This window comes from Phoenix dactylifera, chromosome 9 (assembly GCF_051530095.1).
Source record: "Phoenix dactylifera cultivar Ajwa chromosome 9, Ajwa_hap1_PhDact_Kaust_v1.1, whole genome shotgun sequence".
In the NCBI taxonomy this organism is placed as follows: Eukaryota; Viridiplantae; Streptophyta; class Magnoliopsida; order Arecales; family Arecaceae; genus Phoenix; species Phoenix dactylifera.
In genome coordinates, this window is record NC_143198.1 from 3,583,281 (window position 1) to 3,607,944 (window position 24,664).

A 24,664-nucleotide genomic window follows, 5' to 3' on the forward strand; every position below is an offset into this window, starting at 1 on the left:
AGAGCAATTTATGGTGCACTAAAAGTATATTCCCTTGCAATGCAAAATATAAGAGTTTCATGTAAACCTACAATTAAATCTGTTTAACTTGTATTGGTGACTCTAGCACCTCAATTTCCTGGAATTAATTAGTGAAATGATAGTTCACAAAGAACATACAGCCAGAGAGCTAAAATTATCTACAACTCAATTTCATTTCTGAAAACTACATCATGCACATCAATGTCTTCCATGAGTCCCTACATACAAACTTCAACCCTGATGAGGTTCTTCGATGCAACATTAGTGTACAACATACAGCTTCCTATTTACCCCATCCAGTATAGAAAGAGTCACCAGATTGAGCAACGCTGCCGGTTCCGGGGATACACAACCTCCTGTACCGTTGTAGTTATATGAACTAGCACTGAAAAGGGAAGAAAAATCAGAGGGCGTGCGGGTATACAACTCAAACTGTACAACTCAGCTCCTAAAGAACTGAATGGCCTGTGTCACGTGTCTGCCAGCCTGCTGAATCTGGATACTGTTCAAATCACTCATTTGATCCCCACGGGAATACAACCAGCCAAAATCAGAAGCTATTCGAAAATTCCTTTCCATGAGGCTTGGGTAATGCATACAGGTGAAAGTTACCATTCAAAACCTTTGTTGTAGAGCCAGGCGGACTTGACCCCATATAATTTGAGTTCGGGGACAAACCAGGCACAATCTCAGGGTTGGAATGAGGAGAGGGACGGGATGCTGCCGATTCAGAAGTTTCAGGATAAGAATTTCCCTCGCTGTTTACAAGAAAACCATATATATATAAGTCTGCATTCGGATGTTCCGACGCAATATCTCCCAATGGTAACATCACTGCTACTAGCTTACCCATTAGATGACTGCTTCCCCTTCACGCATGAGTCACTTTTCGATGTGGTTCTGTCTCTTGAATTGTATCTGGTATCCTGCCAAAGTTGGCGAGAAAAATTTTAATATATTCAGAAGGTTGAATATTTTGTACGACTAAAGAGTAAAAATTGGGACCTACCAATTTAATTCCTGCAAACGCCTGTATGGAACCATGAAGATTGTGATGGTGGGAGTTCCGGATAAAAGGATGTTCAAGCAACTTGTTTGCAGTGGGCCTTTCTGCTGGATTCCTACGAAAGCAAAGCTGAAGAAAGTCCTTGCCCTCAGAGGACAATGTTTCAGGAATAGGTGGGTCTCTATGCAACACCTTGAACATAGCCGCAGCCTGTGGTCATTGTAAGTAGAATAAAGAACTCATAGCATAAGGAAAAATGAAGTGCATCTAAAAAATTAAAAGTAGAGGATAACTGATAAGTATTCCCCTAGTTTTACAGCATAGATATTCAACAGTCGATAAATTTTGACCTAATTTTTGGGAAAGCAAAATTGAGAGAATAAAAAGTATGAAGTTTTGAATAATATATTAGAATAAAAAAAAAACTAATTATTCAATGGCTGGAGGCGAAGATGGAGGGCGGTATTTCAGCAAGGTGTACCATGTCAAAGATGCTGATTATATCTTTATAATACATGCATACACGATATGATATGAATATTTTGACATGCACGATGAGTAATAATCTTAATGTTTTGGTGTCTTGGGTTGCCTATCATTAGCTCGTAGTACCGTACATGGCACAAAGCAGGGCATTATTTATGAAGGCATTGGCACAATACAGTATTTTCCCCCAAGGCATTAAATTAAGAAAATATCAAGAAAGCATATGGTAAGCTCACAAGTTGTTGAGTTTGCTCAAGATATTCCAATTATCTAAGAAGTATTATAAGGGCCTGTTTGGGCAGCCAAACAGCTTATTCAAGCAAATTTTTTCTTGGAACTCAGAAAATCTGAAGGCACAAAGCTGGAGGATGAAATTGCAAGGGCAGTGGAAATCTACGGGTTCTACAACCCAAAATTTCAGGAGAAAAGGAAAAACTTTTCCAGATGGAACCTCTTTTTTTATTATTACTATTTTTTTTTTGGGTGGTGGGCGGTTGAGGGGAGGGAAGGGGGTGGCTCTACCTTGCAAATACCACCTCCACAAGAAATACTTTATGGATAGGGTGATAGTGTCCAAATAGGTGTGACGTGTTTTGGGTTATACTGACAAGAATGTAAGCAGCCATAAAGCAGCAATTTGAAGCAGGTGTAGGTGTGTCTGCGACAGTAATTAAAGCTCTCAAAATTTTGAGAAGTTTGGATTCTTTTGTATAAAAAGGACGGGTATACTTAGTATTCATTTATTTAGGGCTCCAACTTTAAGAAACATGGCACATAAAACTGCATACAGTGAGAATAAAAGCTCTCCCAGTGTATATCAATGCAAGGAGAAAAGCTTGATAAAAGACTGCTGGCACCAGCAAACCAGTGCTAGCACGAGCAAGATTTGAAGTGGGGTTTGAACCTCATGTGGAAGATTCCATTTGTCACAAAGGGTATTATATAAATTTTTTAAACTGCAATTAAGTGTTTGTGAGGTATCCTCGTAAATTGGACCTCCTGCAGAAAGCCAGGATGTTAAAAAAAAAGTTCACATCTGAATTTCTTGATGATTTTCTAAACACAACCATGCTGCAAGAGGCTATAGATTAGGCCCGGGTTGACAAAAATCAACCAGGAAAAGAAGGCAGTATGTGAAAGAAGAACTAAAAAATTTTAATTAACCTCAGAGAGACAACTTGATTACAGCAAATTCCCCTCTTTTATAATTGTGGACTGCATCCCAAAACAACTCCTAGAAGGAAAGGGATCTTCACTATACCTTTGTAGCAAAAGAAAAAGAGCCAAGAGAACTTACCTAAAATAGTAAAATTCATAGCACTAGGAGAGCCAATTCTAATAAGTCTAAAACTTTCCTAATCCAACCTAGACCCAAAGTAGAACATTTAGTTATATCCGTATTAAAAATAGGACTCAAAACTGAATATCAGAATAGGCCCCAAAATTAGGTATTCTCAGACAGAAAATATTATTCCTTCCCCTATGGGATTTAAACAAAGATCCTTACTAAAAATCAGAAAATAAAAGATTCAATTTTAGACTTTCTTGTTCCCAAATCACCTCCACTTTGCCATCAACACAATCTTCAATTTTGAACATATCATGTGTTCGCCAGCTGGCTATGTCCTAGCCACCTAAAAAGGCCTAGTAAGAAAAAGGCAAGTCATAGATCTTCTTAGACTAATTGAGATTTGTGAACATGTCATTCAACCTGTTGAGTGCCCTGCTGTGGGTGGGAACTTGAGTAATTAAAATTGTAAAACAAAAAGTATATCTAGTTTGGGTTAACATTAGACATATGAAAAGTATTCCATAAGGCTGGCTTGTGCAGAAGAGGATACTTTGCAGATGAAAGTCAGGCTTAAAGTAATGAATATAAAAACTAGAATATCACGATTCTCTATGTAATTGGTCAATTTATGAAGCTTCGACCACTTCATCAACATGACTTCAAGCATCTAATCCAATAAAGTCACTAAGTGCAGGAAATTGCATGTAAATAGACAAAGCCCTCAACAAAACCTGTCAACAAGAACTGCATATAATCATAGTAAGAATGTACAGATTTTTTAATAAAAGCAACATTCAGAATAGTTTCTAATTTGACAAAGATTTAGGAAAAAAAACAATGATTTAGCAAAAAGTTGGAAAAAAAAGGATTGCAGAACAAAGAATGGTTTATCAATTTATCATGAGATTTTTTTTGAAACAACTTACCATGAGTTCTTAAATTAATTCCTTTTATTTTCCTATTCAGGAATCATGTTCTATACTCTGTGGTTTGTATACTGGCCTCTTTGGGTTTGTAAGAAAATTATATTTAATATTTTTATTTCATTCTTACACATATTTAAATTTTTATTTATTAATATATCGATCATATGTTTTTATGTTTTATCTGTATATACCTATAATCATCTAAAACTATTTCGGGAAAGTGTTAAAAACATAATTTTTTAGATATTTCTATAAAATTACAAATTTAATTTATTTTTATTTACAAGTAAGAATAATCAATATATTTATTGTGTAATGCTGACATCATAATTGTTTCAGGTTGACCCCATAGTTGAATCATGGTTCAATCGCTGGTCCAGGTTTTAAAACATTTGTGAAAACGACTCCATGATGCTCGATGATAAAGATGCTAAAGTTGTGCTAAATAAGAAGACAAAATTCATCATGCATTTACACTCAGTTAATTAAGAGATGATCATGAATTCAAACTCGTTCAACAAAGAATTGTTGCACCATAACATTACAAGAGACTCATATCCAATGCTGAGCATTCACTGCAGTATAGAAACTTAAAGTACCTTTCTGTGTGCGTACTTGTGTCCACTAACATATACATAGAAGTGTATGGTGTACAGTTATACACACATATCTAAGTGGATAACCTGAATAACATTTGCAACTGAAAGCAGACAAAATACATTGCATATAACTAGCAGCTAACACCATCAAAGGACTTACCCCTTCAAGACCACTCCAAGGATGTTTCCCTGTATACATCTCAATAATTGTACAACCCAAACTCCATATGTCAACAGAAAGATCATAACCAATATCTTTATTCAATGTAGCCTGCACCACCTGCAATAGATGAAAGATTGAGTGATTATTCTAGAGATATAGAGACAATGTTTTAATATAAAGGGAGGAGCCAGCACCTTCAACTTGAAATATTAAGAGGAATAAAAGAAGAGTTCAAGGTTTTAACCACAAAACTCCACAATTTAAAATTACAATAAACCCATTAATTGAGACAAAAGAAATAAATAAAGGAACAAGCGAACAAAAGAAAAGAAAATTTGCAGACAGCAAAGATAATGTGATTAAAAAAAATACCAAAATAACTTTGTAGAAACTATTTTAGGCTTCATTTTACTGAATTTAGAATCCAAACTCTATAAGAGGTTAAGTGGATGTCACTGCTGGCTTCTCCAAAAAAACCTTCAATACAACCTCCATCCATGGTAATTAAGATTTTCCCTCCTCTTTCTTAATCATTAAGCAAAAATTTCAACATCTCTTCTAAGTTACACATGCCCATAACCAATATAGTTTTTTCACCACCTTGTCTTGAGTCGATCTGAACTACTAAATTACTCCAAAACTAGGTATTGGTCTAGAAGGCATTTCCATGAAAAGGTCTTTTGAGATAATTTTTCTTGTTATAAGTTCTAGCTTAAAATATGCCTAACATGATAAGGAAGCTTAATGAGTCGATAGAAATATGAAGTTCTAGTATTCATGCCATATAGCTTGTTAAATAATAAAGAAGATATGCATTAGTAACAGCGAACTGTACTACAATAAAGTAAATCAATGTATTGCAGTACAGCAAATCACATGAGGATCTTCAAAAATAGAAACCTGGTGCTTTTCTTGTCAAGGTAATCACTACCAATAGAAGATGATATTATACTAGGAATGATTGAGAAATACCTCTGGAGCCATCCAATACGGTGTTCCCTTAAGTGAAAGTACTGCTGTTGCTCCACTCAACTGATCAATAATAGAAGTGAATCAACAAAGTGCTGGACATAATAGCATACTTAAACAAAACTGCTAGTGAAAAATGCAGAAAATTAAATACATGATCAAAGTGGGAACATATGCTTCTAAAGGACAAGTATAAAGATTTAAAATAAAGAATATAGGGAGCAAATGGACGCTAACGGACTAAGATGGTATCAATAACATAGCACAGAACAAACAAAAGGAACTCCAAACCATAATGTACACTAGACACGAACAAACACAAATCTTGCAAATCCATAAAGTCAGCTCATCAAAAATGTCATGTCCTGTCATACGGAATGAAGGAACAACCATGTGCATTTGAAATCTTGCCAACCTAGCTAGTGATTGCACAGGGATGTTGACATGTTTAACTAAAGAAGGTCGGCACCTATGGGGATTTGGGACCAATCCAATAAAATATAACTCAAGCCAAACTGAATCAGTGACGCAAACTTCTTCATAGATGTGTAGACTGAATTTCACATCAATGAACTGATCCAGGCCATTCTTATCCTTCCAACTTAGGTATACAAACTTCTCTTAATAGCAATAAAAAATAGGGACTTCATAGTTACTAGAAAATGTGTCATAAGTCCGACATAATGACGGAAACTTGACATGTAAAATTCAGGTATAGAAAGTGTGATGTCACGAAGAATGCAATATGCATGAGAATATATTTACCTACCAGAGACTTACGTTTAACTCTTATTGAGGAATACTTAGATTTCATAATGAAAAGAGAAAAGCATCGGTCCCCTACTTAAAGATTAAATATTTCATTTCTGACACCTTTCTCCATTCTAAAAGTTGCCATAGAAAAAGAAATGTACTCATTTTGGTTTGGCCATCATATACATTTCAATCACCTTTATAGAACAGAAGGTCGGTACCTTTAAGGGTAGTTTTAGTAGTTTAGGTATGTTTTTACATTATTTTTTTGATGACAGAAATTTTCTTCTTAGTCTACTTTCTTTCCGTGTCTAGAAACACCATAGAGGGTTCCTATTAGCTTACATTCAATGGTTTGAGCAAGTGATTGTAAACCTGCCTGGCCCATCATCCAGAAGTCTACAGCGTTGCGTCAATCCCAAACCAGAAATCCCAAAAATCTGCGCAACCCATTGACCTAGGCAGTCCAATCACTCAACACAAACAGGTTGACCCAGTTTCAAGCTATCCAGATCAACTATTTTGAAGGTGTTGAGAAAAAATATAAAAAAATGAAAATTTGTTTTACTACTTAATCTTTAAGATGAGGTTGGTCCCAAATCTCGTAAAAAATTTGCCATTTCAAGTTCCCGACCCTCTTCATCACCTTGCCATCCCATGTTACTTATAGATATATTAGGTAAGAGATATCAATGCACCTCTTTGTTTTTTTTTTTTTGTGCAAAAATAAGATGCAAGATTTACTATTCTTGTAGTATAATAGTTACATTTTATATAAATCAATTGTTATAACTTTAATCCATGTTTACTCACATTTTTAAAATTTTAAAATTTGATACTATTTTAAATATTTATTTATTTTACTTCTTTATGATGTCATTAATCAACGAGTCCACCCACGCTCGACCCATTATTGAGTTGCTGAACCATGAACGAACACCGAAAGGGGTCATCGTTTGAATCGCGTTTCAAAATATTGATTAAATTAGCTCAAATTGGGCAACCAAAAAGTTTATGTTTCCTCTCTAGTCTCTACCACCAATCTTCAAGGTTTCACTCCAAGCCCTTCTCTTGCCTAAAATAGCATTACTTAAGAATTTGGCACCTTCTCACAAAGGTCAGCCCCAGATAGAGAGCTGTCTAAGAAGTTCTCAAACATAAAACATAAATGGACCATATTTTGATCTAGAAAGTTAAAAATCCAAAATAGAGTGAGATCAGTCTTTTCATGTTCAGGTTTAAAGTTAAGCTATCTAGAAAAAAGGTCGTTGGTAGAAGTTCAGAATTAAATACAGGCCATGCAAACAACTATAAAGCCAACATCCTTGCCAACAAACTTTTGTCCATGGAACAAGCGGGCTATTGCACATACCCTTTGAATTGTCCTTCAAATTATCGTCCCTTGTTTTTTGACCAATAGAAGGTAACACCCACATGAATTTTGACTGATGGATAGTTTTCTTACCAATTAAAAAATTCTGCTTAATAGGAAAGCATTTTTCACAAAACCCTTGAGGGATCTTTGAATCAGTGAATAAACCTTCACATTTTTATAAACGTAATCAAGAAGTGCAACCAAATGCATAAATTCCAACACTGTTAATTAATTATGCTCCAACCATCAAAAGCTTAAACAAATAGATAACTACACAGAAATTCATTTTCTTGCAACTAATAATGTTCAGGCTAAGGAAATGTACATGAATACTAGCTTACATTTTTCTCATTTTGCAACAAATTTATCTCACTTGTCTTCACGATAAAAAATTTGACAAATTTTAAAACCTTTAAATACCATCGTATCAATGACAATAAAAATGAAGTTACAGGAGAGTCTTAAAAACCAGCCCACATGGCCACCTAGGCAGCCACTAAAAGGTCAGGATGCCGAGCCACTTGCCTTATGTTCTGGACTACATATATCTTATCTGGGCCTTGAACTCTAGGACCCCAACTAGTACCTACGCATTGGGCAGCCCTTGGCAACCCATCTACATTCCCTCAAAACATTTGGCGTCCTCCACAAAAGCATCCATAAACGCATGCATAAGTCAATCAATTAGACTAGCACATAATACAATCACCATAATCTTTCCTTTTATGTTTAAATGATGGTAAAAAAAATTTTTTTTTTTTTTGAGAGAGAACATGGTTTGCAGTATCAGATTGCACCAATCCATACAGGGTATGCCGACTCATACAAACACCAAACTGATACTCAGACACCTCCCATACCGAGTGACAGTATCAAAAATCGGACCATACGAACACTGCACCAATTGGGTAGGAGTATGGGTATCGAAACCATTACTGCTGATATTGAGAGAAAGGGAGGCTCACCCACACATACTATAATTACCTACATCCAGGTAGTTGGGATGCACCACCCAAGATTTGAACCCAGAACCCCCAACTGTGATGCAGAGAGGTACAATCATTGGGACAAGTCCCGGTTCATTTCAAATTTTGCAATAACTGTCTGGGGTTAAGGTGCTAGAAAAAAGTAGCAGGGAAAAAGATCAAAATTAAGTATCAGATTTACATGATACTAGTTTTGAGAACCAAACTCTATCTCAAAGAAAGCATCCATATCTATGCCCCTATCCATGGATAGATATATTAAATGATACATAAATATGCATTACAACACAAATTACCACCATGTTTTCCTTCTAGTATGATTTATGAATGGGGATCGACACACTATTTACTGTAAGGTAATTCAATGAGTAATGGAACAAAATGTATGCCCAGGAAATATACATTATAATAGGAAACAAACTAAAGGATATATATATATATAGAGAGAGAGAGAGAGAGTTCATGATGTACGAGTGCAATTGTGCCTTTTTAAAATCAAATAGTCACACTCACATGTTTTGCCATCCCAAAATCAGCAAGCTTAACAACACCTTTCGCATCTACAAGCAAATTTGCACCTTTGATATCCCTGCAATAGTCAGTCAATAATTTATGATGCCAAAATTCACCTCTAAATTAAAAAATTAATATAAAAGCTCCAATTTTTCAATGCAAATATAATTGTTGAAAAGAAAGTTTATGATTTCAATGGATAAGCAGTATCATATCAAACAAGCAAAAAATGGGGATTGACAAAAATATGTAGATGAATTCATGAAAGAACAAATAGTAACAAAGCACCAAATATAGCTAAGATTTTTTTTTTTTTTGCAGGTCAATGTGGAAGAAATCAAGACCAATTATAATTAGCCATGTTCACCAGGGCAATATTTGCATGATCTCAGGCAATGATGACAAGATAATCATGGAAAAACATGTGCATTGTAAGATGCTCAAATCCAACAATATTGCACACTGGACAAAATCACCATGCACATGCATAAGGAGGCCATACTCAGCACAAAACCCTCCAAATAAGTGCAGAATCACAGATTAACTTATCAGAAATAAAGTGATGCAGAGGCATTGAATAGATTATCAATATTTCCCTTATCAATACACAATTTTTTCATATTACAGCCAACATATTCCAGCACACAAACCACTGGCATGAAAATGCATGGAACTAAGAACCGAAGTTTTTGATGACTTGTTTGATCTTAAAGTCCAATGTAAGGTTACAGAAGTTGCAAGAGATTCACAATTTTGTCAAGGAGCTGAATGTGCCCACCCACTATCAGGATGCACCGACCTGCTAGTGCACATAACATGATCCCTCAAGCCACCACTGCCTAAACCTAATGGTAAAATCTTAAGGAAGCTGAGCTCATAACCCCCTCTACAACAAGCTTTGACCAGCCACCCACCCATAACTACTCATCACGGATGCTCACTCCTGTAGGGATGGTAAACATCCAGGTTTAGGTCAAACAAGAGCTTGTAATCACAGTTTTCTGCTAGCTCTGATCTCGATCAAGGCCAAATTTCAAACAAACATTATATGTTGAAATCAAAGCGATTTTTAATTTGGTCAGTCCAGACATGACTCCATTTGATTGAATTTTAACCTAAGCATCATACGATGTTAAGAAAGGACTAAAAAGATATAAATATGGCATGCTTTCAACTAGTCAACGCAGAACTGAAAGGTTTTGACCCAAATCTAAAGCCCTACAGTAAGAACTTGTCCAAATTTATGGAACCACACAAAACCTGGTTTTAACCCAGTTTTACAGCCTTATAGTAAGAATCAGAATTTTCTGATCATACATATCTGGAAACAGCCTGATTTTGACCTGATTTTGGAGACCTATAGTGAAGACCCGGAATATTTGAATTCACATAACTGGATCCAAACAGTTTCTAGATTCAAACAATTGTTTCTTCTGGAATTGTTTTCTGGATAATTTCTTTATTGTCTGGACCTATTTTTCATTGGAGATCAATCAATGCCAGTAGGATGAAATTTTGCCTCTCCTTTCTCACCAATCATTTCCCTCTCTTTACAGCATCAGCTGGGGATCAAATTATATGCTTCGGCCTGATTTGCTCCAACATCAAGCCTAATCCTAGAAATACATATTCAAGCCGCATCTGAGCATGATCAAACATTGAATTTGAAGTCAAGTTGGGTATAAGTCAGACTTAAGCAACTCAGGCTAGCTAGGAGTAACAAACCAACCTTTGGATAATTCAGTCCAAGCCTAGTTTGTTACCATTCCTTGATGCAGGTCACAATGGTAAGCAAGATCAACAACCTAAGAACAACCTTGAATTTGATTCTCAAATTCAGAAGATGAAATCAGATTTGGAAGTTTCATTTGATCTTCTATATTGAAGATTTTAGCATGCTGATCAATAATTCAAGTGACATAAACCATTTATAACATATCAAATCTATGCACCATAGTAATTTCAAGAAAATGCTCACTTTCAATGACTACTGTTATTACAAAAACAAAACTTACACCTCTCTTAGGTTTTGAAATTGCTCTCAGAAATTACATCAGCACATATATAGCAGTAATATGATAAACTAGAAAGAAAATAAGATCCTAATCAAGAGTATTTGACCTTAGTCACTAGACTTGATCTAACTTCGAAATAATGCAATTTCAAAACTTCTTGAACCAAAGATATTCCCAAAATTATAAACCTATGATTCCTGTCAAACCTTGTTTTAGATGATGCAAAACTACTTGGAAACAAAGTCCTATAACCATTACCACAACCATCCAACCTAATCCTAACTATAAGTTTAGCTTTTTGTACCCTCACTCGTCAAGCAGTCCTATTTAGGACCATCTCTGATGTTATTTCAAGTTTTTCTGTAGCTTTTCTCACAAGTTACAATATCCATCCATGTTACCTAAGGTCTTCCCCTCCTTCCTTTGAATTTTTCAACATAAATTAAAGTAACTCTCTTTATTGGAGCCCCCTTAGAATCTTAGATCTTCATTATACATGCCCGTACCATCTCAATGAACTTTGAAAACCACCCTAATGACAAAAAAAATAAATGCATTTTATACCTAAATTAGGACATTTAAACACTACTTCCTTTTAAATCAGACTCCAAAGCAATCATTATCAGAAAAACAAAACTCTGAAATGCATTTAAACTCCGAAACTCGGCTTCTGTAGAGCCATATTAATTTTGGCTTTCAGCAATGTTGAAAAATCTGTGGCTTTCCAATTTTATTGAAAATATATTTTAAAAAAATGCCAACTAGAATGAGGAAATAAATTAAACAACAAAGAAAACAAATTAAGATGAGTAAATACATTAAACATCATTTTAGAGTACATGCATTATTTCAAATTGATGGATATATTGTTTGGTGAATTTCACACTAAGATGGTCACAAAACATCTGAAAAAAAAAAAAAACTAGAAGTAGCCAACTATGTCAAAACATTAGTTTCCTCTAAATCCCTTCAGAACATACTGATGGAACACTTCTAAATCTTCTCATACCGGCAAAATCTAAGTGGAATGTAAAGAAAAGTGTATTCATGACAGAAAGAAAAGAAGAAATGGAAAAAAGGGCAAAAATCAATCACAATGAAGTTGGCCCAATAAGTAAGGGAGTGTTTCGTATCACATTCAGTTTTCAATTTCTTAAAAAACTAAAACATGTTTCCATTTCTTTTCTCAAAACCAAAAATCCAAACTTGCTAGTATGTACTTCACAGTGGTGATGCACACAAAAGTGGTGGAGATAATGACAGCAGCAGTGGCGGTAGCCAATAACCAATGGCAATGATGGCCAGCGATTGATGGATGCTGATGGCTGGCAACAATGGTTACCAGCAGTCAACAATTGGTGGCAGTGGGCAGCGGCCAAAAATAGGGGTCATGGTGGCAATAGCAACGAAGGTGGTGATGGTGGTGATGATCATAGATGGTTTTGGTTTTCAAAAACTTTGGAAATCAGATTTTTTTTTTATTGCCCACAATTTTTTTCTAGAAACTAATAAAGTTTTCAAAAAATGAAAAAAGAAACCAATGCAGCACAAGGAAATTATGACCAACTAGACCATGCCAAGCATTGAAAGATCAATGGATTCACAGGTGAAAACTGTGGATTTAGAGGTTTTTGGCAGATTTTCTTATAAATTTTTAATTAAGGACAGTATTAAATTTTAGTCGCGTTTCCATGTTTGTAATAAAATAATTCTAGTATATTTTCTTATTGTCGAGTTATATTTCAAGTATAATTCTATATCAAGTTTAATGCCCAAATTAGGGTTAGGGTATCATGTCTTGTAAATATGCATGTAATACATTGTAAAGGACAACCTTTGAGATATTAATTAAATTCTTTCCGAGAGAATTCTTTCACAAAGTGAAGAATTCTTCAATCTAAATTTCTTCTATTTGCATATTGATCTTTGAAGCATAACCACGTCGATCAAATCGCCCCTTCTTCCTTTTTCCTACTGCATCAGAAACCGGGTACCAAACACCATTTCTGCCTTGGATTGTGTTTTTGGAGGAAAAAAATTGAAAATTGCAAACTAGAAGTGATGCCAAATAGGGCCTTAGTTTCAGCCAAAACTTCCAAATCCACCCCTTTTAAATTGGCTCTAGGTGAAATCAAAATGTTTTGGCTTTAAAGTTTCAAAAGGAACTTTTAACCCATGATCTAAAGGCCAAATCAATAAAAGAAACACCAAAATGAGGAAAATAAGAGATTTCATATATTTTTTTGTTAGATCTAATATGTTGACAAATAGAAAACTTCAAGTCCAAATGGTCCCTAAGAAAGCAATGAAAAGGACTAGTACATGAACCCATCGATGTACTTATGAATTACAATGAAAATATGAATACCACCTGCAGTTAGTTCCTAAATGACAAGAAACAAGGTCAATCGGCAATCTACATACACCTCAGCCAATGTAACTCTTAATACCATGCCCAAAAAGACAGTGGAATGAAATTCACTGTTTTTCTTGTTAATATTTGCATGCTAGTTTTTTTGTCAAAACCTGTCACCAAGATGAGAGGGAATATATCTCATGATTCCTTTTAAACTTGTCCAAGTTCAAATTGTCATACCAATAGCTCACTACTTCCTGATTTGTTCTGTTGATAAAATATAATACAACACAACTAACCTAAATGTGTGTTCAACAGATGAAATGTAAAATCTCTTTCACTGTAGATAAATGCCAAGGGCACAGACAATTATTAGTGTTCCATGTATAATGATTCATTAAAGCAAGCAATAAAAGAGTGCTCTAGAAAATCTAGCAGTCACCTATAACAAATAATATAAAGTTCTGCAGAGAATCATAAAATGGAAAGCACACTATAGAGAAAGAGATCCACTTAGATATGCTGCGAAACATTCAAGACATTCTCATTTAGTCGCTTATGTTTAGTCGCTTACGTTGCCCAATGTGAATAGGAGGATATATTTAATGATGCAAACTGATAAAAGCATTGAACTTCTAATGGAGATAAAAACCTGTGCATTATCTTTTTACTATGCAAGTAAGCCAGCCCCTTGAGAATATGACGAGTGAAATTGCGAACCACCGATTCTGTCATAGCTCCACAATGCTGACGAACATACTTATTGATTGAACCAGGATGAACATACTCTAAGTATATGTAAAACCGATCCTCGATCTGCATAAACATAAAAAGTGCATCTATTATTCTTCATTTCATATTTATCAACAGAGCTTTGCATACAGCTGGGAAATTTTCTTTAAAAAAACCTCACAATTTCACTCCCATAATACTGCACGATATTTGGGTGCTTAAATTGACTCAGAAATTTTATTTCCTGCAAAACAGAGAACTAAGACCAATCAGTGGTTTGTAAACCAACACCAGACTAGTGAAATCACTAAAAAAGATGCTGGACAAGATTGATAAACTCGTAAACACAAAAACAGTACAAGCAAGAGAGATGACAACTCATATAAAGTGAGCTAATAAAGAAATCACATGGGTGACATAACAACCTAAAACAAAATCAACATGGCTACAAGATAAGCATGTTGAAGAGAATAACATATCCAAAAACAATCAAGCACATGACTCAGATGGCATAAGTTGATAAATTTGTGCTAGACTGATCACATGCATGAAAGTATGCATGGATACTCAACTAACATAATTCATGCAAACCAGTGCAAAAAGGGAAAGTCTAAAAAGACAAGCGTTACAATTTCAATCTGTTGTTTTTTTTTCCTTTAACCTTTTATCTTCAGAGTTTCATGCTAATCCTACTCAAAAATACTGAACGATTATGATCTTATAGACAATGAACAACAGACAATGTCTTCAGTTGACAAGCGAATGTTTTTTACCCCACACGAGAAAACAAAAATTTTCCTTTCAGAGTATAAATAGGATGATATGAAGATCAAACCTGCTCCAACTGTTTTAAAGATTCAGCAGACTTGGAGTCGTCGGGAATTATATTGACTTCCTTCATTGCACATAAAGCTCCAGTGTGCCTGTTCAAGAAGACCACATTGTTTGTGTTAAAAATAGCAGAAAAGAGAGCCTACAACTCATCAAACATTGTATTACATACCTGTTGGTGGCTTCATACACATTCCCAAATGTACCACTTCCGATAAGTTTGCCTTTCTGCCATTGACCTGTCATTGGTAATACCTCAGTTTTTGCAGCAGTCTGATGACCAAAACTTGATTGTGAAGGAGCTGGAGCTCCTGGAGGGAGAGGCAGTGGGTGGACACTAATATTACTATTGTTTTCATGCCATGTGACAGGATTTTCAGGGAACTTCTTTGAATGCAGCGGTGATGGAGGTGCACTAGGATTTCTTGATCTTAAAACAGGACTTTTTCTTGCTGGGCTATAAAGCGGCGAGCGTTCAGGGCTGCTGATAATTTTCTCAGGTGAAGCTTGGGGTGAAAAAATTGTCATCATATCTTTAGAAGGGACCTCTGGGGATGACCAATGTTGAAAACCCTGAGGAACAATGCCAGAAGTGGAAATGTCCGCATGACTCAATCTTCGAGGACTGCGTACAGGACTTGAAAAACCGCTGGTTGGAGCACTTTTAGCAGGTATGTTTAACCTGAAGTTCACATTGTCAAAAGAATTTGGACCCTGGAACACCTTCATATGCTGGCTAAGAGCATATACATTTAATGGTACATCATTGTGCTCCGGACTTTTGCGAGTGGTATGGTTGGCCAACCTATTGCAATGAATAAGGATACATCAACACAATTTTCAGTTACCAATTTACCATACCTTTAGCTTAACCAACAATGCTCATCTTAATGATTATCTAAAGAACATTAAAGAAGATATGGCTACCCTGTGACAACCACATATTTTTACTAAATGCACTCCAGATATCTACAGTTATTAAATTCAAATTACAAACTAATTATCGAATAGCAAAAGTACCATTAACAACATAAACAGACACTGCAAGAAAGAATAATTGCAGAAGAATTTTCCAGGACCAAACTAACTCAACACTGAGAACTGCTTGCAACATTGCATAAACCGTGTGCAAACATGAAACACCAAATGAAAAACACAGATAAAGGAACATTTAGAAAAAAAAGAAGAAAATCAAAGAGACAGTTTAAACATGTAAATAACAGTAGCGCTACACTAAGAAACACAGTAACAGCTGATGTGTTACCTAATACCAAAAAAAAAAACACGAGTTAGGACATCAAAACAACTGAGCTCAATTGAATAATTTGGGGCCAAAAAGCATTGCACCATTCCCTTGCAATGTTTTCTGTATATAGGCAAAAATTTTCCACTTGCAGCATCAAAGTTCCCATCACATCATGCAACGGAACTAAAATGCAGCCCATTCATTGTGAAACCACAGTAACATCAGTAACAAGAATATTCTGAAAAAGGCTACTACATGGCAAGTTTACCCACAAAGGCATTGCATCCCTTTCACATCACATTCTCAAAACCTTGATTTCATAACAGCTCTCCATAGTGTCTCCAAACATCCTTCATATTTCCACCCATTTATGCTCATCATGCCCAACCTTCATATCATCAAGCAAAATTTTCTAAAAACATGTACTGAAGTTTTTGGAGATGGATTTCTAAATATTCATTTATAGATTTTTCTATGTCGTCATTCTTTCGGATAATAGGTAAAATACACTTGCTGCAGAAGTTCTCCACAATGGATGGTTGATATTAAAAGGACAAAATTTAGCTAGACTGTTACACAATCTAGGATTAACTTTTTTTATTCAATGTATGATCACATACACCCTTGATAGCAAAATAGTACAGGTAGTTACATAAGAAGTATGAAGAATCAACTGAGCATGCACTTCAAGCTCATGCAGATAGCTTTGTAGATTATTTAAAAAGCCTTTGTAGCATCAGAGGAGATTTATTCAACTTCCTAAAGTATGTGGCTAGCAACAATGCTCAATTGTGAAAACTTATATATATAACCAGTATCCTACAAAATGTCCCCTCCTATCGACTAATCTTCAAGGTTGCATTACACTCCCATCTCTACCACATTGTTAACAACTTAAGACCAGGCAACTTGAAGTTCACGTAATGTCATGTTCCATCTATTACACCACTGTCTAATACTTGGAAGTTCACATAATGTCAAGCTCACAAACTCTGATCGGCGAATTCAAACCAGTAAGAAAAATGAGAACTGGTGCATGAGAAAATGGTATAAGACCACTATCTGATCAGTATCGCCTAAATGAAACAAAAAAGATTGTGCAGATACGAGCAAGATAGGGAGAGAATGTGTACTACAATCCTTGACACGATCAAAGTCTATGTTATCCACAAAGGAGCTGTTACATGTAAAATTCCATAATTACCTAGGTTCCTAGCAGTTTGAGGTGTGGCTTCAGCGCCAAGAGATCATATAGTCCTAATAAACCATTTTAAAACAAATAAAGGAAATAATCTCCTTTCACTCAGTCAGTTTTTATTCCCAAATGAATTAATATTCAAAGAAGAGTCTTGCGCTTTCTTGCAGTTCTTAGATTATTTCACAAATTCATGATAACTTTGGAATCTACTGGTTTCTTGGTGGACCTTGTTCTCTTTATATTTCTTAGACTGCTTTAATTGGGAAGAAGTTGGCCTATTGACAGCCTTTGGTTTCTTCCTTCTTGCCCCTTTCTTTGTTTCATTGAAACAAAACCTGTTAAGCTCTGCTCATATACGTCACATTATAGTTTTTCTTATAAGGTCCAATAGATCTCTAGAATGACAGGTAGATTGGATTACTAAGTTAAAATTAAAAGGGAAAGATAAAATTAAGGCAGATACCGTTAGGTTTAAGCTGCAAGCCTCTACAAAAATCAAAGGAAGCAGAAGATGGGTCCAATGGAGGAAAACACCAAAATAAAGTCCAACACATATAAGCTGATAAAGTTAAAAAACACAAGTTCTTGGGCAAGGGGAAAAGCATGAAACAATCAAAAAACATGTAGCAAAAAATAATCCAAAAACTCATTTTACAGTAGTCATGTAAAGAGCAAAAATGACTTTTAACACCTGTAACCACTCGACCGACAATAAGGGAGGGAGGGCACCAAAGTAAGAACCAGGAAATCCCTGGTAAGGGAAGTCAAGTAAGGAAATCCCTGCTAAGGAAAGTCTTACAAGGAAATCCCTCCTAAGGGAATAAGGGAAGTCGGTTATTTTCTTATTGTTCAATGGGTAAAGTAAGCTAAACATAGCCCTGCATCCAGGGTGGAAGTACCAATGAACTAGAGTACGAACATGAAGTACAGTTTTATATATCTCTTCGTTAATCCTATATTCTGACCGAAGTTTCAGCAAAAAACAAATTTCGATTTTTCATCCTGGATTATCAGGGAAAGAGAATTATTCGAATAGAACACAAGATAAACAGTAGGCCTTCCTAAATTTTGCACTTGGTGGTGAAAAGGGAAAAGCAGGAAACATAGGTCATATCGTCAATTACCTCCCAACTGCAGATACCGAAGAAATCCTCTCGCCCATCAGCTCCCTAGGGGGCGAAGAATCCGCAGCAGCGCCATTCGCTTCCTCAGCGTTGGCCCTGCTCGAAGCCCCTTTCGGCGAGGGCAAGGGGCGACCGCCCGGGGACGAAAATTCAAACACCAGCTTCCCTGATTCGGGCAGGGGGAGCGGCTGGGGCAGCAGGAGGGGCGACGAGGACGACCGCGAGGGAAGCCCGCCATCTGTGTTGCTCGGCGAGCGGGAGACCGGGGTCGAGTTAGCGGAGCGGGAGGAGACGGCCGGGCCGCCGTCGACGGCGAGGGCGTCGACGTCGTTGCCGTCGATGTGGCGGAGCTTACGCTGGCGGGTGAGGCGGGGCTGCTGGTGCTGGTGATTTTTCGCGTCCCGGCGGCTAAAAATAGAAGCCAAGTCCCGGCGGGCGCTCCGGTGGGGGGAGACCGGGGTGGAGGAGCAGGAGGAGCGTCTAGGGGAGGACGTTGAGGAGGAGGATGAGGGAGGATTGGGGCTGCTCTTCCACCAAGGCATCGCGGCGGCGCTGCAGGGGGAGGACCATGGTAGGGCGACAGCTAACGCATAGGAAGGAGGAGAAGCCGCGGCCGAAACCCTATCCCGAGTCTTGGAATGGAGATGTGGCCCATGGGATTAAGAAGAGGACGGGCTGAGGATTTGGGAGGAGAAAAGAAGAATAAGAAGACACAGCCCTGGATCGGGCATCAGGTGGGTGGGGGCGAGACGACCCCTCTCTCTTCTCTCCTCTCTCCTCTCTCTCTCTCTCTCTCTCTCTCTCTCTCGCTCGTTTTCTCGCCGACGCGGATAGAGGCGTACGGGAGAGCGGGTCCGCTGCACCGCAGGTCAACCGACAGCCGGCTCGCTCACCCTCGATCTCGAGCGTGTGTTTCCTCTCTTTCGACTTTAGACCGCCCACAGCGAGGAATAAGAAATTCTATTATGGGAGCAGCTTCTTGGCTTCTTTCATACCGCGTCGTCGTAGAGATCGGATTCGGTTGTCGGGCCGGTCTGCTGAGTCGGACCGACCCATGCATTCATGTGTTCTCTGTTCAATGGACATACTTTGTTGCAACGAAACACATTGAGGACCGACCGCGCCAGCTTAGCATGCCGGTGAAATTTCTTGGTATTCGTATAAAAGACCACCGCAAACGTATAAATAATGTATCAAATCATTCTACGTATTTATAGGAGCCATGTTTTGAGAATTTGATTTTAAATTCAAATTTATTATTAATTGGACAATTACTATGCCATGGTTTTAATTGGTACATGGTTATTTTGTTTTCTTGGAGTCTTAAAAGTAGTTCCCAAATTTAAGCTGCAAGGCTGTCTTCACTTAAATATGGCAATAAAACAACCTTGTAGATGTTATGCAAGAGGAAGGAAGGACTTGATAAGAACATCTTGCTGGGACATTTCATTAGAGGAATCAAAGAATTGATTCTCTTTTTGTTATAAAGAGTTGGTGGTGCACAAAATTACTGAAAGATTTCATTTGTGGACTTGAAAAGGAGTGCATCCCAACCAAAAGAAAGAAATGCCAACCGTCAAGGCAGACATGGATTTATGAGATGTAACTAGTAGTGCCATATTTCTTTGTTTCTAAACATAAGGCATTTTATATGAACAATCGGACTAATCTATCATATGAGGCTCGCATTATGTTGTTTCTTTAGTTTCGAGCATATATATTTCCCATATGAAACCATCCTAGGATCTTGCAAAGCTTGATAATGATAGCTACAAATTAATTAAGAAAAAGTTCAGTCCAACGAAAGATATAAATATAGCACAATTCGATAAGCCTTCGAAAGAAGCCATATTACGCATAGTTAAAACACTGCTTGACGAAGTGCATAGTTGGAATCTCTTTCCAAATGCAAATGCATTGAAGGAAGGGTATTCGCAGGATGCAACCTTAGATTTAGCTAGCACTAGTAGTATGAACTCTCGATTCATATCCCAAATACATTAAGAACTTCAACATACTTAGGAACCTCCATTAGTGGACTTAATCAGAAGATACGCTCGTTAAACTTATGCATGACAGCCCATAATGTAACCGGAGATGAAACGAAGCCAAAAGAAGCTAGCTTTAGGGTGTTATCCTTGATCTTTGGAGCTTTTTGTTAGTCTAGTTGTTAGCATTGGCAGCATCAAGCTGTTACAGTTAGAAATGGAAGCACCCTAAAGCTCCAAATTAAATTTATATCTTACACCCATCTTTCGGTTCCCCAAAGGTCTCCATTCCATCCAATATAATGAAACTGAACCCCCAAAAATAGTTCCAATTAGTTAAATATTCCTCAGTGTGATGATCTGGACCGCCTATTACACGGTTCCATCAAAACGAACGGTTGGGATCAAACCAAAAGGATGGGTAACTGAGGCGTCCAAAGTCCGAAGCATCTCTTCCCTGGCCGATTGGATAAAAAGCTGCCGTTGGGTCCCACCGTAAGACCAGACCACGTGGCGCCTTATATAGCTGAGGTCCCATAATCTTGGTGGCTAAGAGTGCGCTTTTGGGTCCACCTATGACTCCTTATAAACCTCTGTAAAACTTGGCCTGCTTAAAGGTCAAGCGACTGGGTAAACCCTTGGTTCTTTTCAAATATCTCGAAGCCATAAGGCAGTATTAAATATTAATGCCTTTGAAGAGGTCACAAGGGAACGCCAATTAATTGAAAAATGTTCAATAACGTAGTAATCTTATTATAAAGGTTTTTTATAGAAATTTTTATCAATGACATTTGTTATTGTACATGAATACAACAACTGATTATTGTAGTGGCTGTTGTTTGCCAAAAAACATCCAGAAAAGAGAAAAATAAGCAAATTATTAGCTTATTCGATGCTGAAATCTCAGTTTCAAAATAGTTTTTTTGTATAGACAAACAGTGAAAATGCTAATTGACAACCATCATTCTTATCATTACCGATACATGTATATATACATTTATATATCTGTATAGATATGCATCTTGTGATAATCATATACAAAAAAGAAAAAAAAGGTTAGAGTAACCTTTTCCTAAATTCTAATTCCTACATAATTCATAGAAGTTTAATACAGAAGTGGAATCTATGTAACTCTTCAAAATTTTTAGTCGCTTCCTTTCTCCTAGCCTCTTAAAAATATTTTTTTTGAAATAAATATTTTAAAGATAGAAATTTATACGTACCATATCAAAACATTATAATAATAGCCAGAGGGTAGTATTTAAAACTTTTTTTATCAATATATATCAGTCTCCATTCAAGTTATCATAAAAAAATATTGTTAATAAACTATGAGTTAAGCATGGTTGGTACTGACTAAGTTCAACATCTTATAGTGGGAGTCCCAAATAGAATTACACGTGGCAGGCGACGGATGGGCTTAGAATAGTGAAGGATGTTGAGAGGGTTGCAGCAGATCTACTTCGCGTGGCGAGACATCAACCAAGTTGGCGATCGTACGCGGACTTTTTGATAATTACGTCGAAAAGGTCGTACCTTTGATGCTGTCGAGCTGGGTCAGAGCATTTCTTGGAGCTGATTTTTTTTTTTTTTGGGTAGACTTGGTTCGGCGTGTTTGAAATATGATGAAGTCTTTATCGTTGAAAGGGAATTTTTATAAAAAAAGGGTTATTCAATTATTTGTTTTGGCAAGAACTGATGGCTTTCCTCTGTTTTGCAGAGAAAAATGTTACCATATTTTGTGGATTGAAATACCGAGAACGAACGGGATAAAAATATTTGATTTTATAAAATAAAATATAGAAAAAAGATAAAAATAGCTTAAAGGAGAAGGAAGGAACATGGAAAAAGAATCCTCGGTTATCGCTCTCACCATTGATTATGCTATTAACATCCATCATCGTCCACAATTTCCTCACCAACACCTACAACTTCCACCACTGCAAACCATCACCTCCAATCTCCATTAACACGTATCTGTTAGCGATCCCTACAATCACCCACTAACAATTACGATCTCCATCATCACCTACCACCATTATAAAGACTTTTATAGGTAATAGTGAGCATCATTGATGGTGGCGGATGATGGTAGAAATCGTTGGTAGTGTGGATGATTGTAAAGATCATTGGCGATGGTTGATGATGTTATTGTTGGAAATCAGACCTGAAGGTGATCGCAAACCAGGAGGAATAGCTCCTGTTGCAAGACGGTGGTGGACGACTGTCTCCAGCAGACCTGCAAGAAACCTTAGATGATATGGAATTTCAGGCTAGCTGGCAATCGGTTGAGATTGCAAGAATTCAAATGCTGACAGCTATTGTGGTGGAGACTGCGGGATTTGATCCCGAATATGGAGGATTTGGTGACCCCTTCTTTAGGCAAACGCTCCGATTTAGAGACCGGCTTGATTGTTGGTAGAATCGGGATCGGTCTCAGCTTCTGACCAAGCTTCCTTGGCCTCGAGGTCAATCGGGCTTTGCACAGTCGAGATCATGCTTACCAAGATCACGCTTACCGAGATCATGCCTGCCGAGATCATGCCTGCCGAGATCATGCCTACCGAGATCATGCTCGCCGAGATTATGCCTGCCGAGACCATGCCTATCGAGATCATGCCTGCCGAGACCATGCTTACCGAGATTACGCTTGCTGTCGGATTCGGATGTTTTAACCATATGTATTGGGTGGTCCACTTTTCCCCCCATCAGGTGATGATGGAGATTATTGGCGATGGCGATGAATGATAGTAAAGATAACTACTAATTAGTAATGGTGAATGATGATGAAGATCATTGATGGAGATAATCAATATGTTGCATAAATCATCAATGATGGTTAGTGATGGTGGAAACCAACAACAAGATACGATAATGAACAACAAAAATGGCAAGTGGTGGATGGTAGTGGTGATGGTGAGCAATAAAGGGTTCTTTTTTGGTGTACCTCTCCTCTTTAAGCTATCATTTTTTTCCTATATTTATGTCACATAAGCTCATTTTTTGAGATGTAGAAGCAAAGGGTATTTCAGTCAGAAAAAAGTTTAGAATGGCTTTTCTTGCAAAACCAAAAAAACAATTTTTCCCGCAAAAAGTGATATTGGAATGATCATTTTTGCAAAACATCCTTATTGAAATTTCTCACTCTGTAATTTCAAAACTATGTTTTATTATCTATTAATTAAAGTTTAATTTAGTCTTCCATGTCCTTCCTATCTAAAAGAGCTCATGTGGAAGTTGATGTGTTTATAATCCGTCTTGGCAACTAGTCCATGATTCCCAAGTGTGAAATTATTCATGAGGTGTTTACAATGATTTCAATAGTCAATGTGACATTCAAGGAAAGATACTTTTAATCAAAGAAAGAATAAGGGGATAAGAAATCAAGGACGAAAATAGGGACGACCCAAAACCTAGGTGCTTAGGCAAATCGCTCAACGGACACTCCCATTATAAATGCTAAGATAATATATAACTTGCTTGAGGGCCAAAACCCAAGAATTTCTATGTAGTAGATCGGCATGGGAATATTAAACCTAGACAGCAGCATTATAGATGCTATTGTCATGTTCTTGCTTCTTAGGTCACAAAAGACATACAAAACTATTATACGCCATAACATTATTCTATCTGTGATAGTAAGAACCAGCTCTGATACATGTGTACCAAATGTCACACCTCCACCTGCACGGAGCACGTGAGGCACTCAGTGCCCATTGGGGGCCACATGAGGAGGGACCGCGGGGCTCCCTGTCAGATATTGTTCGGTTCCGGGACTTCATGCAAGCGTCCTTCACCCCTCCCCGATTTTGTTTTCCTTCCAAAACGCGTCTGCAGGATTAGGAGACATCCGCCTCATATGCTCAGGCTCTGCAATGAGTCTTTCCAATGTGGGACTATTGGGCCTCACATCCTTCCCACCATCAGACAAGAGTCGTCCTTGGCTTTGATACCACTCAATGTCACGCCCCCGTCTGCGCGGAGCACGTGAGGCACCTAGTGCCCATTGGGGGCCACATGAGGAGGGACCGCGGGGCTCCCCTGCCAGATATTGTCTGGTTCCGGGGCTTCACGTAAGCGTCCTTC

General features: G+C 37.3%; 1 protein-coding gene across 1 annotated transcript; it reads right to left on the reverse strand.

Annotated features, from left to right (window-relative positions):
* Window positions 1-62: 62 nt before the first annotated feature.
* LOC103709223 (mitogen-activated protein kinase kinase kinase 5) lies at window positions 63-19,552 on the reverse strand. The gene is made up of 11 exons (XM_008794463.6): window positions 18,591-19,552; window positions 15,195-15,827; window positions 15,027-15,114; window positions 14,373-14,435; window positions 14,112-14,275; window positions 9,089-9,164; window positions 5,465-5,524; window positions 4,490-4,609; window positions 1,031-1,237; window positions 871-947; window positions 63-779 (listed from the first exon to the last, which is right to left on the reverse strand). Exons 1-11 carry the CDS (start codon window positions 19,130-19,132, stop codon window positions 572-574), a joined length of 2,238 nt encoding a protein of 745 aa, XP_008792685.2. The 5' UTR covers window positions 19,133-19,552; the 3' UTR covers window positions 63-571.
* Window positions 19,553-24,664: the final 5,112 nt, after the last annotated feature.